Source organism: Sciurus carolinensis, chromosome 16, assembly GCF_902686445.1.
Source record: "Sciurus carolinensis chromosome 16, mSciCar1.2, whole genome shotgun sequence".
Lineage (NCBI taxonomy): Eukaryota > Metazoa > Chordata > Mammalia > Rodentia > Sciuridae > Sciurus > Sciurus carolinensis.
Window position 1 is genome coordinate 18,283,910 of NC_062228.1, and position 15,731 is coordinate 18,299,640.

The 15,731-nt window shown below is 49.4% G+C and overlaps 2 protein-coding genes across 6 annotated transcripts in view; both read right to left on the minus strand.

Annotated features, from left to right (window-relative positions):
- Nucleotides 1–5,143, minus strand: part of LOC124967590 (cocaine esterase-like) — a 30,265-nt gene extending 25,122 nt beyond the window's left edge. The window contains exons 1-2 of one of the 4 annotated variants that reach the window (XM_047530037.1): nucleotides 4,710–5,143; nucleotides 2,599–2,763 (exon numbers count right to left, since the gene is read on the minus strand). Coding sequence is in view for 2 of the 4 variants with exons in the window: in XM_047530035.1 (XP_047385991.1) it covers nucleotides 1,892–1,967 (76 nt within the window). In the remaining 2 variants the exon portion in view is untranslated. Of the gene's footprint in view, nucleotides 1–261; nucleotides 899–1,891; nucleotides 2,046–2,598; nucleotides 2,764–4,709 lie in introns of those variants that run through there. The other 3 variants (XM_047530035.1, XM_047530036.1, XM_047530038.1) reach the window with 3 other exon arrangements.
- Nucleotides 5,144–5,336: 193 nt separating this feature from the next.
- Nucleotides 5,337–13,792, minus strand: LOC124967589 (cocaine esterase-like). Of its 2 annotated transcripts, none has more exons than XM_047530032.1 (12): nucleotides 13,659–13,792; nucleotides 11,781–11,985; nucleotides 10,661–10,799; nucleotides 9,873–10,006; nucleotides 9,533–9,791; nucleotides 9,006–9,104; nucleotides 8,598–8,738; nucleotides 8,410–8,490; nucleotides 7,859–8,003; nucleotides 7,308–7,442; nucleotides 6,729–6,801; nucleotides 5,337–6,274 (listed from the first exon to the last, which is right to left on the minus strand). In XM_047530032.1, the coding sequence occupies exons 1-12, from the start codon at nucleotides 13,732–13,734 to the stop codon at nucleotides 6,088–6,090; spliced, it is 1,674 nt and encodes a 557-aa protein (XP_047385988.1). In that variant the 5' UTR covers nucleotides 13,735–13,792; the 3' UTR covers nucleotides 5,337–6,087. The 2 variants fall into 2 exon arrangements, with proteins under 2 accessions (XP_047385988.1, XP_047385987.1); XM_047530031.1 differs by having other exon boundaries at nucleotides 8,410–8,506; nucleotides 8,593–8,738.
- Nucleotides 13,793–15,731: the final 1,939 nt, after the last annotated feature.

Genomic DNA, 15,731 nt, shown 5'->3' on the forward strand with positions numbered 1-15,731 from the left:
CCCATTCTCAAGGAACTCATGCTTGAGGAGACAAAAATGACATGAAGAAGCATCATCCATGTAAAGAGTGATGGACATTGTGAGGACAGTTATGAGACCAAACCATAAAAATCTTGCCCTGCCTGGGGTTGGGGATCAGGGCAAGGAAGCAATGGAAAGTCAAGCTAGATATATTTAGTTTGTCCAAGTCATGATAATTGTTAAAGGTTGATAATGAGCACTTTGGGTTTAACTCTTCTCTCTACCCCTGAATGAGCTCACTCTTGAGTGCTGTGCAGCAACCAGGTAGTCCCAATCCTCTCTGTGCTTCAGGGTACAGGGAGTTGTCCAGTCAGGTCCATGGTCTCCTGCTCTTGTTGTCCTCTCCACCAGTTTCCACATCACTGGGGCCTTCCCTTCCCAGTCCTTCTGACTCTAGAATTTAGCAGCTCTGAGCTGGTTACCATAAGAAAAAGTTAAAAACTCCAAAACATTCTCCTCTGTCCCATCAGATCCCCTAGGATCTGCATGTTTGATGCTGCCTGGTACAGGTGAGGCCAAGATAGCAGCCACTCACAGGACTAAGTTCAAAGGCACGCTCCTATCTCTACTAACATGCTGTCTACACTGATGCCTTGCCAGATGGGATCTCTGTCCATGTAATTCATGTGGCCACTGGCCACTAATGCCTGATACTTGTTACAGCAAAGGACAAAACCTGTTAAGTATTCCTGCTTAGAGACTGGTGACATTGATGAGACTTCTTCCCTGAGGGGAAGCCCCGCATCAATCTCTACCATGCAGTGGTGTGAAGTGTCCCCCCGTCAGGATGTGGAAAAGCCCAGCACCAGGAAAGTTGTGTTTGTGATAATTTAGGTGAGAGAGAAGGACCCTATATAAGACCCTGGACCCTATTTAAGACCTTGGTGGGTCCTGTGGCGGAGCCAGGACTGGGTGGGACAGAGGACAGTGGGGACCCAACTCTGTACCTTCCTATACATCATATTTTTTTGAATGTGAGTACAAGAAAAAAGACTGTTTAAAATAGAATCCTTCCGTGAAGCTGGAAACATCTCCCTGCTGAGAAGTTTCTAAGACTCCAAATAAGGGAGGAAACCTGGCATGGTGGTCCAAGGGGGTGAGGTGAACATGGATTCCTCTTGGCAGATTATATTGGAAAAGTCCTGAGGTCATGACCAGCACCCACACTAGGAGCCTTTGGGGTGAGAGGGATCCAGGACTGCAGACACACCCTGAGCATGACTCCTGGCAATGACTTCTGATAAGGGTCTAGAGACTTCTAGCTGGTACAGAGCACATCACCTTTGTCCTGGAAGTCAAGCCATGACTGTGCTCTGGCTCAGATCCATGAGTGAAGGGAGCCCAGCAGTCTTTCAGATCAGTTTTGAGAAGTGGAGCCAGGGGTTTCTGTATCCCCCAGGGCCAGCAACCTTGCCTGGGGACACTTGGGAAGAAGCCAGCACTTCTCTGGCCAAGGGATCAAAACACTAAGAGGTAAATGTAATTAGCAAGGTGTTCTTATTGCTGTTGTTATTACCCAAGGGTGAGTAGTAGCTACAACCAGCCACAGTCCCACACAGAAGGGAAAGGTCCCCTATCCCTATTTCTCTGCCAGGAGGCTTCTGACTTGCCCATACTGTGTTCCCCAGAATCCCCTCACATTCAGCTCACTCCTCCATGATGGGTGTCCTTAGGCAGGTCTGACCCTTTCTGGCTTCAGGAGAGTCACCCTGATCTTTTGGGGGAGCTCAACTTCCTGCCCTTCATCCCCTTCATCTGTCTTCTCCACCAACTGCCCGCTCCCTGGTGCCTTCCCTCCCAGTCTCAGGCTCTGTCTCGGCACAATTTAGCAGATCCAACCTGGTCTCTGCTTCCCCCAGGGGATTCTCACCCTGGCCCTGGAAGAGGAGCAGCAGGAGCCCATAGGCCACGATGGTGAGCCGCACACCAAATCGGTGAAACCTCATAGTTCCCAGGGCTGTATCTGCATTCACCAGGCTTCACAGAACACTGCAGAGCAGGACCTGTGCCCAGGTGGAATTTGAACCTGGCAGGGCGAGGGTGGGGACATAGGTGATACCCTGCAAGGTGTGTGCTGTGGGAGAGTCATTTTGAACTCTCAGAGGTCATGGAGCCAGTGGGTGGAGGGCAGGGCCCTGCCCCTCTGCTTGCCCCCTTTGGCAACTCCCAAGGTGCTGCACAGCCTCTGCAACCCCTCTGAGAACCCAGGAACCCTCTCCTCATACCTGAAGTCACTAATTCACTGTCCCTGCAGTCACAGGCCCATGAGAATGCTGGTGCTGGGAGAGGAAAGAGCAGAGAGGGGGTGCAGAATGAAGACCCCCACAGATGGAGAAATAAAGATGACCTCACTGGAGTGAACGGAACTGCTTGAACCATGACAGGAAGGTGTGACTGTGCCCTTCATGGCTGACTGGGTCCCCTTCCAACAGTCTCTGATCTCTTACAGACCATGTTCTGAGAGCCTCTGAGGGCCCTCCCTCCTCAGTCTGGCCCTTCTAGGTATCCCATCTCCCCATAGCCAAGGTCAACTTCACAGTCACTGATCCACTAGAAAGATGTGAAATGAATGCTTACTGGTCCAGGGAACTCCCAGGTCTTAGATGCCTCTAGGAGATTCTGAAACATCCTGAGCTCTGCATGGGTGGATGGAAGCCAGTCTCGGCTGGGACAGCCCACCCAGCTTGACTTCCTAGATGAAGACACTCATGGTCTGGCACTGCCTGTGTTCCTTCTCAGCACCTTTAGGAAGCAATCAACATTTACCCGGATCTAAGCAGCCGGCATGCTGAGAGCACTGCTTTTACTTGACCTCCACCCAATCTGCAAGGCTGCTGTAGATTCAGTTTCCTTTCCAATGCACTCTGGTCCAAGCCATTGCCCCAGCCCAAGTTTGTGCAGATGCTCTCTCTGCCCTGATTCTCCTAACCTAATTCATAGCTGGGCTGTGGGGCGGTTGAGTCCTATTACATGCTCCTTTATGTCAACTGGACAACATAATACTTCTTCCTAATCTGGAGCCTGCTGTCTACCACCGGTGGGGTGAATGTCCCCATGTGTTCTGCAATTTATGGCACCATCTTACAGAAGCCCTGGCTTTGACCTTGGCTAAGATAATAGTAAAAATGTGAAATGAAGAAAAGAAGAGTCTCAGGAGTATATCTGTATATGTGTTCATGTATATTATACCTATATACATATATAGAGATGGAGAGAAAGATAGAAAGGAAGATGGAAGCAGAGTCTAAAAGTCAAAACAAACATCTGCAATGAGATCCCCCTACATATTCATTCAATATAATTTGATTTAAGACCCATAAGACCAAGTGTTGGAATGCATACAGAGCAAATGGCACCCTCATAAATGACTGATAAGGTTGCAAAATGACTATGCAAAAACAGTTTGGTATTTCCCTTAAAAGTTCAACAAACACTGACCATGTGACTCAGCAATTCTTCCCTCAGATCTTTATCCAAGAGAAATGACAGCCGTGAAGTGACACAGCCAGTCATAAAAGATTCCATTTGCATCATATTCAGGGCAAAGCAAACTATAGTAACACAAGCAATTAGGTGACAGACTTAGAGCAGGATTCAGGCAAGGATGGTCTACAAATGGGCATGGGGGAAGTTTAGGAAGTGAAAGAAACATTTAACTTGTTGTAGTGGTGTATATCTTACACATTTCCTCGGAGTGATTAAACTATACACCCAAGAGATTAATTTAATTGCATATAAATTATCCCACACTGTGTGTAGCTCAGTGGTATAGGACTTGCCTAGCAGCCCGAGGCGGTAGGTATGGTCCCTAGCACTGTACACACACACAAACACACACACAAACACAAACACATACATTCCACACTAAAGCTATTTAAAAAAACTATTACAAATCTACAAATTTCATGGGAACCCCTTTAGGGAAATACAATGTGCATCTACAGATCTGAAAAATAGAGGCGTGCTCACAGGAACCCAGGAAGTGCTGCAAGGATACACCCGTCAGTCTTCACTAAAAGGAAAGTCTTTCCTATGCTGGGTCAGCCCAGGCTTAATGTTATTCTTGTCTGTTCCCTGGTGGCCCAAGTGGCAATAAGGGAATTTTCATCTTTTACCCCAAATTCCTGAGGTTTTTCGTTCAGGTTTAAGTGTGGTGTATGGAAACAAGGGGGACATTTCTCCTGGGAAAACTGGTGCCCCAGGAGAGCATGCCAGTCAGAGGGTGGGGTGTGGGGGACTCCCAAGTTCTTTAGAATGAGGAATCCAGCTTCTAAATGTCAGAGAGAAAAAGATTTAAGGGAACAAAGAGGCACATTGATCATTATTTGCTACCTTTGTACAATGAGAAAAGATGAGAGGGTTTTTATAGAAGGAGTCAGAAAAGTTTAGGGACAGCAATGAGGTGAGAAGGAAAATCAATCACATGGATGCCATAGTGAGTGAGGCCAATCAGGAGACTGCAGGGGGATTCTGAAAGATTCTGGATGGAGAGGCTCCTCAGGGAGCCAGGGGACAAGAATCTCTTCTGCTATGTGTCTGGACCTCCTGAGCCCCAGGGTCTCTTCCAGGACACACCCCACAGATAACATCTTTGCAGATGTGTTATGACCATGTCAGTGTGGGGCTCAGAACATACAGATCCAGAGAACAAGAGCCAATGTCAGGAGACAGGACCCAGAGGACCCCACCTGGCTCTCCTGGACGCTCCAACTGGCCCAGGCTCCAGAAGTCAATGGAAAAGACCAGTTCTTCTTTTTGCAAATATGGGGTCATCACCTCTCTGGGATGGAAATAGATAGATGGGTGGCTGGTTTTAAATAGGTGGAGACATTTTCCCATAGTTCACAACCTTGGTTGCTGAGATTGGGGGGCTATAGTTGCTAAGGTCTGAAAACTTGTGTCCGCCCAATTCACACATTGAAACCTAATTTCTAATATGAAAGTATTAACAATTAGGATCCTTAGGGGGTGATAAGGTCATGAGAGGCATTATTTGTCCCTTATACCATGTAATGACACAGTGAGAAGGCGCCATCCCTGAGCCAAAAAAGCAAAAAGCAAGCTCTCCACAGACTCGAAATCTGCTGGCTTCTTTCTTCCTTTCTTTCTTTCTTCCTTTCTCCCTTCCCTTCCCTTCCCTTCCCTTCCCTTCCCTTCCCTTCCCTTCCCTTCCCTTCCCTTCCCTTCCCTTCCCTTCCCTTCCCTTCCTCCCTCTCCTCCTCCTCCTCCTCCTCCTCCTTCTTCTTCCTTCTCTCTCTCCCCCACCTCTCTCTTCAGTAGTGGGGATTGAACCCAGGGGTACCTTACTACTGAGCTACATCCATGGTTCTATTCATTTTTAATTTTTTGAGACAGGGTCTCACTAAGTTGCTGAGGCTGGCCTTGTATTTGTTATTCTCCTTCCTCAGTCTCCTGAGTTGCTGGGATTACAAGTACGTACCATCATGCCAGGTTGGCATCTTGGCCTTAAAAATAAGGTCACAAACTGAATAAATTTTTGTTGTTTATAAACTATTGACTTTGTGATTTTTTTTTTCAGCAACCTAAATGTACTAAAATACTAGGGCTTTAGGTAATCAGGTCTTCTAGTCTAGTCTGCCTAGTAGTGAATGACAGATAAGGGAATACATGAGACTTGCTGAGAAGTAGATTTGGGATTTTGACACTCAGGTGTGGACAACATTCCTCAAAGCATATTCCTCCTTTGAAGAGTGTCTAGGAGCCTGGAGGAGAGGAGACAGAAAGTTCTGGGAAGGTGAGATGAGGAAAGGAGGAATATGCTTAGGCCCAGTGGGGTGTGAGGAAGGTGGGCATCCACTGGGCTTACCCATCCACAGCTTCCTGGGGGATTTACTGAGTGTGCCTAACAAGAAGAACCCATGGCAGCTGGGCAATGAACATCATAAGATGAACTCTCCATCAGTGTTGACTGAATGGATGAATGAAGAGTGGATGAGTGACTATGTGAATGAGGGGGTCAACCCTGGCTGCTGGGTGGGCATGCGTGGGCAGCACAGGCAGACCCCACATGCACTTAACCCAGCCCTCCCTCCCTGACACAGGGAGCTACAGCTCTGTGTGCATGTCCTTGGCCTCCTTTAGCTCCTGGATCTTCTGAGGAAGGGTCTTGGTCCAGAACTGCAGCCTGTGGGCCTTCAGAGCCCGGCCCACAGTAGGCTGGATGTCCAGTTGCAGGTACTGCTCATCCTGGTCAAACAGCGGCCAGTGGGGTAGGTCCTCTCCATTAGGGTTCCTGTGTACATGCCCTCCCAGCAGGGTGGGGCAAGGGTCACTCTGAGCTCTGTACAACTCAGGCCTGACCCTTCCTACCCACACCATTTGGGACAGGACAGGTTGTCAGGCTGGCAAGGGTATTGAGAATGGGGAGTGGTGTCCTGATGTAGGGAAGCAATGACCTCTCACTAGGGTTGTTCCCCACAGGGCAGGACAACCTGGCCTGTTGTGCCCTTCCCTGTCAGAGGCTGCTCTCATGGTAGCCCAGCACTATGGCTGAACATCCTGGCCATTGTGAGAAGAGACCTGTGAGGAGCACCCACAGAGCACCCTCTTTCAAAACAGGTCTTCAGGTTGGAGAGAGGGCTAGGATGTGATTAAGGACACATGGGTGCTAATGAGGTCACCTTAGACAAGGGGAGCAGGGGAGGCCTAGGCCCCCTGGGGAGGCTGAGGGGTGCAGGTGTCCTCACCCATTTCGAGCAAAGTTGGCCCAGTACTTCATCATCCTCCTGCTCAGCAGCCTCTCCTCCTCAGTGAGCTCAACTGTGGGGAGGAGGAAGACAAGGGTCCAGGTGCTGGTGAAACCCATCCAGCTGCCCACTCCTTGCCACACTCACCACCCCAGCTTTAACCTGTCCCTGTGCCCAAGACCTGAGTCCCTGCCCTCCCCCAATAGTCCTGGAGCCAGGCCCTCTGCTTGCTTACTCCTCCCAGCCTTTAACTGAATCCACCTTTGGCTCATCCTTGGCCCAGAAGTTTCCTTCTTCTTTTGGACACTGTGAAGTCATTTAAGAAATGATTATGCCTTTAACCAACCCCTTCTTCTCCTATGCCAGATACCATTTTAAAGGTGGGGACAGGTGGAAGAACACAGACTAGAATGGGAAAGGGCTCAGATTCTGATCCTAGGGCAGCTTTTTGAGCTGTAATATGGTGGATTCCTGATCCCATTCTCTCTCTGAGTCACAGTTTCCTCATCTTTACCATGACATCTGTCAGGGTCTCAGCCAGGGCCCTATCTCAGCTCCTGGAGAATGAGGAAGACTCACCTTCACTGCTCTTGAGGAATCCAAAGACAAAGATGATCTCATCACCATGGTCAGCCTTCACATGGAGTGGTCTGATGTCCTTGTAGAAGCTGGGCTGATGCTGGAACTCATAGAAGTAGACAGGGGCATGGGAACCTGGGGGATGGACAGGCTGTGATGTGATGGTCCCTCACCTGGTGCTCTCCTGCTTTACCCATGTTTTCAAGATATCTAGGTCCAAAGTTGATTAGAATCTGGACAGTGGAAAGGGGAGCCACAATCTGGGGCAGGGGGCAGTTGAAAAGGCTCTTGGCTAAGTCATAACCCTGGACTTCCTTGCTGTTTTCTTATAGGCATATCACTAAATGCCATTAAATCAGTCTCCTCATTTGTCAAATGGAGTTGATGTCTGCCTCTTACACTAACCATGAAGATATGAAGGCTATCAAGCATATTGCCTTAGGAGCCTGATAAAGACATATGTGGTAACCAGGACCCCAGAGACCTCACCTGGGACCCACACTTCTGAGCTGTCCCCCATGCAGCCAGAATTCAAGTAAAAATAAACTCACCGTGATAACTTGCTACGTGGAGTGCAGGATTCACAAACAGGATGTCTGACATCACTTCCTGGAGCTGGAGTTTGAGAGTGTGGGGATCCTCATTGTTCCCCATGTACTCCTCCATTAACAGGTCACCAAATTCAGCAGGCAACATCTAGCACAGGGGATCATTAAGAGTCCTGTTAAGCAGGCTCTGGCTTCTGGGTGGGGGGATGAACAGGGAATGGATGAAAGGACCAAGTTTGGGGGTTACCTCATACTTTACCAAACACATAGATCAGTCTTTGTTGCTAGGGGTTGTTACATGAACAGGGTATCTGGTGTGCCCTCTATTATTATTTTTTTGTCAGTACTGGGGATTGAACTAGGGGGCACTCTACCACTGAGCTATATCCCTGGTCCTTTTTTATTTTGAGACAGAGTCTTGCTAAGTTGCAGAGGACAGCCTTGATCTTATGATCCTCCTGCCTCAGCCTGCTGAGTCACTGGGATTACAAGTGTGCACCTCTGCTCTGAGTCTGGTGTCCTCTTGATTTATTGTAGGACCCCAGGAACCTCACCAAGTAAGCCGACATGCTCTTCAGAATAGCCTGCACAGTCCCTCTGTCCATTTCCTTCTGGTTATCGGCAGTGTCTAAGTCCTGGGTGGCAGAAAGTCTTGATTTAGGGATGGATGAATCTGAAACTACAAATCTGTAAAATCTCCCTAGGGCTTCCCAGACACCAGGGGAATGGGGATGGACCTCACTGTGAACAGAAGCCAACCAAACTCATCATTATTGACACCAATGATGCTGGGGACGGGTTGAAAATCAGCCAAAGCCAGCAGTTCCTCGGGATGCCTGGGCAGGAAGGTCCCATCTACCACACCAGAGACGATCTTGAAGGCCTGAGGGGTCAATCAATGACAAGAAGCAAGGTCAGGGGCTAGAAATTTTCTGATATCCTTGGAGTGCTTTCCACCTTTTACTGGCTTATCCACAAATGCCCACCCAAAATGGTACTGGTTCCTCATGACCTGGTTTACCAATTCAAACCCAGACAATGTCATGGAAATGAGGTAACTAACTGTCCCACGAGTTTAAAGGGCACCCTGGCCATCTGCCCCACTTACTCTCCATGCCCTTCCTCCATACCCATTACCCTTCAGCCTGACCTTGGTAATAGTAAGCATTTCCTCTTCGCTCTTGCCTCGCAGGCAGCTCACCAGGGCCTCTGACTCTATCTGCCCACAAGCAGACAGGTTGGCCACCATCTGTAAAGGAACCAGGCAGGGGCTGGATCTTCCCCATAGGCAGGGAGGGGAGTGTTTCCTAAGATCCCAGCTGGGTGCAGGTGACCCCTAATTCTCAAAGGGTAACGTGTGTGGATTGCTGCAGGTGGGAAATTGTTCCACCTTTCCTGAACTCAGGTGTCAGCCCGAGGAGCCATCACACTTGCTTAGATGGTTCTGCCTAGGATGAGGCCCCCAGGGTGCAGCTTTGCAGACCACAGAGCAAACTCAACTACTGTGAGGTAGAGGTGTATGGATTCTGACCCTTGAACCCTTCAGCAATCTTTGGATAAACATCAATTCCGAAGACACCTCAACTGTTTTTGTTGTCCCCACTGAACAGAGTAGCAGTGGCTCTAAAGATGAGAGATGAGAAGTGGGTCTCAGCTATGGTGGTTGAGGGCACTCACTGTGGAAACTGCCTCAGATGAGCTGGTAATGAGGCTGGGAAGCAGGGCCACCCCACTCTCCATGATGGCACCATGGAAGAGTCCTTGGGACATTGGAGACACCACATGTAAGGACACACTACTGCCGCCTACAGACTGGCCAAAAATGGTGATGCGATCAGGGTTGCCTCCAAAGTGGGCGATATTCTGCTGGACCCAGCGAAGGGCAGACACTTGGTCCAGGAAGCCCCAGTTGCCAGTGGCATGCTGGTCTCCAGTGCTGGGAAATAGCAAGCACAGTGATCACTGGACGATTCTCTGTCTGTTCAGCCCCTGTCGACCATCTCAGCCCCAGGCTTACCTGAAGAAACCTAGAACACCCAGACGGTACTGGATAGTGACCACCACCACATTTTCAACAGCTGCCAGAATAGAACCATCAAACATGGAAGCCATGCCTGCAATTAGCGCACCACCATGGATCCATACCATCACCTTGGAAATCAAGACAGATGCCATGTGGTTCTCACCCAGCCCAAACTCCTCTTGGGCTGCTCTCTAGACTATCCACCACTTCTGGGTAGTCTATATGTAGTTACCCACGTGGACAGAACCCCAGAAGGTGACGGGATATTTCTCATGGGCAAGGGACTCATGTTTTTTCAGAAATTCAAGGCCACTTAAGCTTTTGAGTCTGCCCCATGTCTCAAAGTCTGGCTGTATTACTCCCAGAAACCCTTTGAGATGGAAATAAAAAGGGTGTCTCCCTGAAAAGTCTTGCATAAACATTAACTAGTGTCCTCCATTTTTATTAGCACAACAGATAATCAATGTTTGGGAATTCAGGTGACCTCAAAGTGCAGTCCTTGAGCACCTGATTGACTCTCCTGGGCATAAGTTTGTTGTCTGTGTCCTGGATCCACCCTAGGGTCATAGCCTCTGACCTCTGGGGACAACCAGGTCTCTGGATTGCCATGCCCAGGGTTCAGCTACCCACCCCGAGTAAGAAGGCTTTCTTGAACCTGATAGTAAAAGACTTCTTATCGGGGTTAACACTGCAGTGGGGCTCAGGCTAATCTTGTTTTTAAAAAGTCTTCTTGCAGAACAAATATCCTCCCACCCAGCAGCAGACCATGGTTTGACACTCACAGGCAGGTTACAGCCCTCACGGGCATGGGCAGGCGTGTAGATGCTGAGGTACAGGCAGTCCTCTGACATGGGGATGAGAGGTAGGGTCAGATTTAAGAGGTTCATAACCAATGAATCCCTAGCCACGTCCTGCAGACACCTGATGATAATGACAATTATTCCAGGAGCTGTGCAGTAGGCAAAACCAAACTCTGGGTCCAGAGTGAGTCTGGGTGCTCTCAGTCACCCTCAGTCCCCACTTCCCCTCATATCCTGCTCACACTTGATCCTTCTCTAAAGACTCTTCCCACCATGTTCCAGGCCACAGGCTTAGGGGAAGCTGGAATGGAGTCCAGACCACCAGGGAGGCCTCAAGGTTATTGAGCACGTGCATCCCACTCCTCCTGAGGCTGGGAAATCCTGACTCTTAGATCCTGTCTGGGAAACACTGGCTGCGTGTGTTGACATTCACCACTTCTCCCTGTCAGAGGTGTCCCCACACATGTGGTGCTGTGCATGAATGGGTAGAGGTGAGTTTCCCATAGAACATAGTGGGACAACTTGGGGGCTATGAGCTGTGGGCCAGGCTGCAGTGGTTCCTTCATTTGAACTGCCCAGGCACAGTTCAGACTCTCAGGGAAGTGCATCCCTCCCACAGAGGCTCTGGCTGTAATCACATGCACATGTTCCTTGGCCACTGGCACCTGGCCCTGGGGGTTGGCCTAGTGACTGTAGAAGGTGGGTTCCCCAAAGAGCCACCACTTCTTCCCTCCTCAGGGAAGTATGTACTGATGGAGTCAGGGTGTTCTATAGGTTCTTAGAGTCAATCTGAACCTCTGCCTGACACTTGTCCCCTGGTTGCAGAGAACATCTGGCATAACAGGAGCTGGGACAAATGTAATCTCTGCAACTAATTCCCTCTGGGTGCCAAGGCCCGAGATGGGAGCCTGGGCAAGTTAGCAGCTTCTATCCTCTGAATCTTAGCATGCTCTTTGGAAAAATGCATGTGAGAATCTTCTCAATGCAGAGGGAAAAGTGCCTGGGCAGTTCAGATGAAGGAACCACTGCAGCCTGGCCCAGAGCTTAAAGTACCCATGCCCACCCCAGGTCCTGAGGTTTCCCGAACCCCAGCAGAGCTTACATGGCTGGGTGGGAGGTCCCATCCCTCACACCACTCCAAGGTTCAGGGGGCTCAGGGGCGGCAAAGCGCAGTGGTCCTAGAGGTGGCTTGGCAAAGGGAATTCCCAGGAAGGTGTGGACTCCCACATCGGTGCCCTTCACGTGGACGAGGCTGCCCCGCACCTGCCCGGTGTGGGTGGTCCGGATGGGGCTGACTGAGTCCTGGCCTGTGGACAGAGAGATGCACTTCAGGTTGGTTCTACCCAGTCAGCTGCTGGCCTACAGTACTGTGGCCTGGTTGGTCCTCCTCAGCTCTGGCTTGTGGAGAACCCTGATCTGCAAACATTCACTTCAGAAACTCTCTGCCTGTGGCACTGTCCCCCATTCAACCACCGCCTTTATGATTTTATTTATATGAAAAGTCCAGAATTCACATATCCATTGATACACAGAGCAGATTGTTGGGTGTCCTGAACTGAGGCTGGGTGTTTTGTTTTGGAGAAAGAGGAGTTAAGGTTATGAATTATATGAATATACCAAAAAGAAAATCAAAGTGAACACTGTGTAATGTCTGTAATGAAAGGGGACTTCGATGATCCCTGTGGAGAAGCCAGGACTGGGTAGGATGAAAGATGATGGCACCTACCACTTGAGCCCCATTTTTACCTCTCAATTATAGTTGACCCTCCATGTCAATGAGTTCTGTATCCTTGGGTTCAGTCAACCTTGCAGACTGCAAATATTCAGGGGGAAAAAATCCACCATGTATGTACTGACCATGTACAGGCATTTTTGTGTCATTATTCCTTAAATAATATAGTATAACAACTATTTACATGCATTTACTTACATTAGATATTATAAGTAATCTACAGTTTTTCCAAAGAATGCATGCTTATGTTACGTGTAAATACTACACTATTTTATATAAGCATCTGCCTATTTGGGTATATGCTGGTGATGGTGGGGGGTTGTCTTGTATTCAATTCCCCATGGATATCAAGGGACAACTGTATTTTTTTTCTGAACATGGGTCCAAGGCAATATGTTTTCTAAACAGTGTCATTCAGAAAGGCAGGGGCAGATATTCCTGCTGGAAAGGTCCTGGTGATTGCCAAGAGCCCAGGCATTGGTAGGCAAAGCAAGGAGCCTGCTGGATCAGATCACAGGGGTGAAGGGCATGTATATTCCTCCTAGGAAGATTAGACTGAGAAAAGGTGATGGTAGATAATGAAGTCCCACTCTAGGAGCATGATAAAAGAGAAGATCAGTCAGAGGACACAACCTGCATGGTACTCACCTGACCTGAGCTTCTTTTAAGGGCCTAGAGAACACCTGGTGGCAAACAGCATCATCACCTTTATCCTGGAAGCTAAGCCATGTCCGTGCTCCAGTTCAGGTGATTGGGTAAAGGGAACCCAGTCTCTCAGATCAGCTTTGAGAAGTGGTGCCAGGGGCTTCTGTATCCTCTAGAGCCAGTAGCCTTGCCTGGGAACTGTCTGGAGGGTACTAGGCACTTCTTTGGCCAAGGTGACAAAACACTCAGACCCAAATGTAACTGGAAAGGTCTTCTTATCGCGGTTGTCATTACCCAAGGGTCAGAGCAGCTATAGTCACAGTCACCCACAGGAGGGAAATGTCCCCTATCCCTGTTCCTCTGCCACGAGGCTTCTGACTTGCCCATACAGTGCTTTCAGAGCTACTCATTTGGGGCTAAATCCTAGGTGTTGGGTATCCTCTGGCAGACCCGACTGTCTCTGTGCTTCAGGGAACCCATGCTGGGTATTTGGGGGAGAGGAGCTCCCCCTTCCCTGGTGTCCTCCTTTCCACATTCTCAGGTTCTACCTCTGCAGTTTGGCAGATCTAACCCAGTTTCTGACAATCCAGGTGGGAGCCTCACCCTGGGTCTGGAAGAGAAGCAGCAGGAGCCCACAGGCCACAATGCTGAGCCAGGTACGAAGTAGATGGAGGTACATGGTCGGCTCCCAGGGCTGTTTCTGCACTGCTGTGGACACCACCTTTCACAGGTCACCAGTCACTGCAGAGCAGGACCTCGGCCCAGGCGGAGTTTGGACTTCGTAGGTAGGAGGCAGGGCATTGGAAGGAGCCAAGCAATGTGAGAGCTGCTGGGGAGTTGCCCCAAACCTGTGGAGGTGGTGGAGCTATGGGCAGCAGATAGGGCAGGGCTGTGTTCCTTAAGCCAGCAGAATTCAGCTGCTTTCCAAGGTGCTGCACAGCCTCTGCAACCCCTCTGAGAACCCAGGAACCCTCTCCTCATACCTGAAGTCACTAATTCACTGTCCCTGCAGTCACAGGCCCATGAGAATGCTGGTGCTGGGAGAGGAAAGAGCAGAGAGGGGGTGCAGAATGAAGACCCCCACAGATGGAGAAATAAAGATGACCTCGCTGGAGTGAACGGAATTGCTTGAACCATGACAGGAAGGTGTGACTGTGCCCTTCATGGCTGACTGGGTCCCCTTCCAACAGTCTCTGATCTCTTACAGACCATGTTCTGAGAGCCTCTGAGGGCCCTCCCTCCTCAGTCTGGCCCTTCTTTTTTTGTTTTTGTTTTTGTTTTTTCACATAAGGGAGTTTATTAAGCAAACAGAGTGTCTCCCTGCAGGGTAAAAGAGAAAATGAGAGGAAAAGAAAGGGAAAGAGAAAGGGTGCGTGCTAGAGAGAGTGGAAAAGCGAGGAGGAGAAAGAAAGTGAGTCGGGGGAGAGAAAAGCAAGAGGAAAAGATGGCGTGGGTAGCTACCCTTAAGCAGTTGAATTCTGCCGGGTTAACAGGGGACCAATAATGGAGGATACTTGCAAGCTGACTGATGAACCAATAGCTAGCTAGAATGTTCAGACTGACAGTAGTTGGGAGGTGGGGAAATGGCTGCAATGGAAAGGGTGGGGAGAGCAGCTTTGTACATTACATTCCCCCGTTTCTGTTTTTATAAGAAAATCTTTTGTTCTCCAGTTCTTTCTGAAGACTTCTCTCTCCTTCCTGCCTAAGTGACTGGTGAGATGTAAAAAGTCCATTCTCCCTGGGGCAGTCTTCAACTTCCAGACTTCCAGAGGCAGATGGTTTTCATGGACTTCATTTCCTCGATTTGAGTGATCCCCTATTTCTACACTAACTGTCTGTTTCCAATTCTGGCTTCATTCACCCCTCTAATTTTAGGAACTCCTTTACTGCTATAGGGAAAGCGGGGGGGGGGGGGTGATGACCAATCTGGCTCCTTCGAGCTGGAAGGGGGCACCATGGGGCAAGCAGTTTGGAGTTCCCTTTTTAGAAATTGGGTTAATCGAGGGGTCCATGGTAGAAGTCTGGTTGGGGAAGAGCAGGTTGTAAAGGCATCTGGGGATGGGTGCTTCAGTCTGAAGTCCAGTGCTGGATGCAGAGCAGAGCATGTGGGCGAATGGAAGGTGGGGTTGTGTCCGGGGGGCACTGGGGCTCAGATGGGGTTCCACTTGCTTAAGAGACAGTGGAAGATCCCATCCCGAGTCACAGAACCAATGTAAGAGATCCCACGAAAACCACGCCGGACATGGGAAATCACGTAAGAGGGTTTATTAAGCAAACAGAGTGTCTCCCTGCAGGGTAAGAGAGAAAATGAGAGGAAAAGAAAGGGAAAGAGAAAGGGCACGTGCTAGAGAGAGTGGAAAAGCGAGGAGGAGAAAGAAAGTGAGTCAGGGGGAGAGAAAAGAAAGAGAGAAAAGATCTGGCCCTTCTTTTTGAAGGCACTTCTCTAGGTACCCCATCTCCCCATAGCCAAGGTCAACTTCACAGTCACTGATCCACTAGAAAGATGTGAAATGAATGCCTACTGGTCCAGGGAACTCCCAGGTCTTAGATGCCTCTAGGAGATTCTGAAACATCCTGAGCTCTGCATGGGTGGATGGAAGCCAGCCTCGGCTGGGACAGCCCACCCAGCTTGACTTCCTAGATGAAGACTCATGGTCTGGCACTACCTGTGTTCCT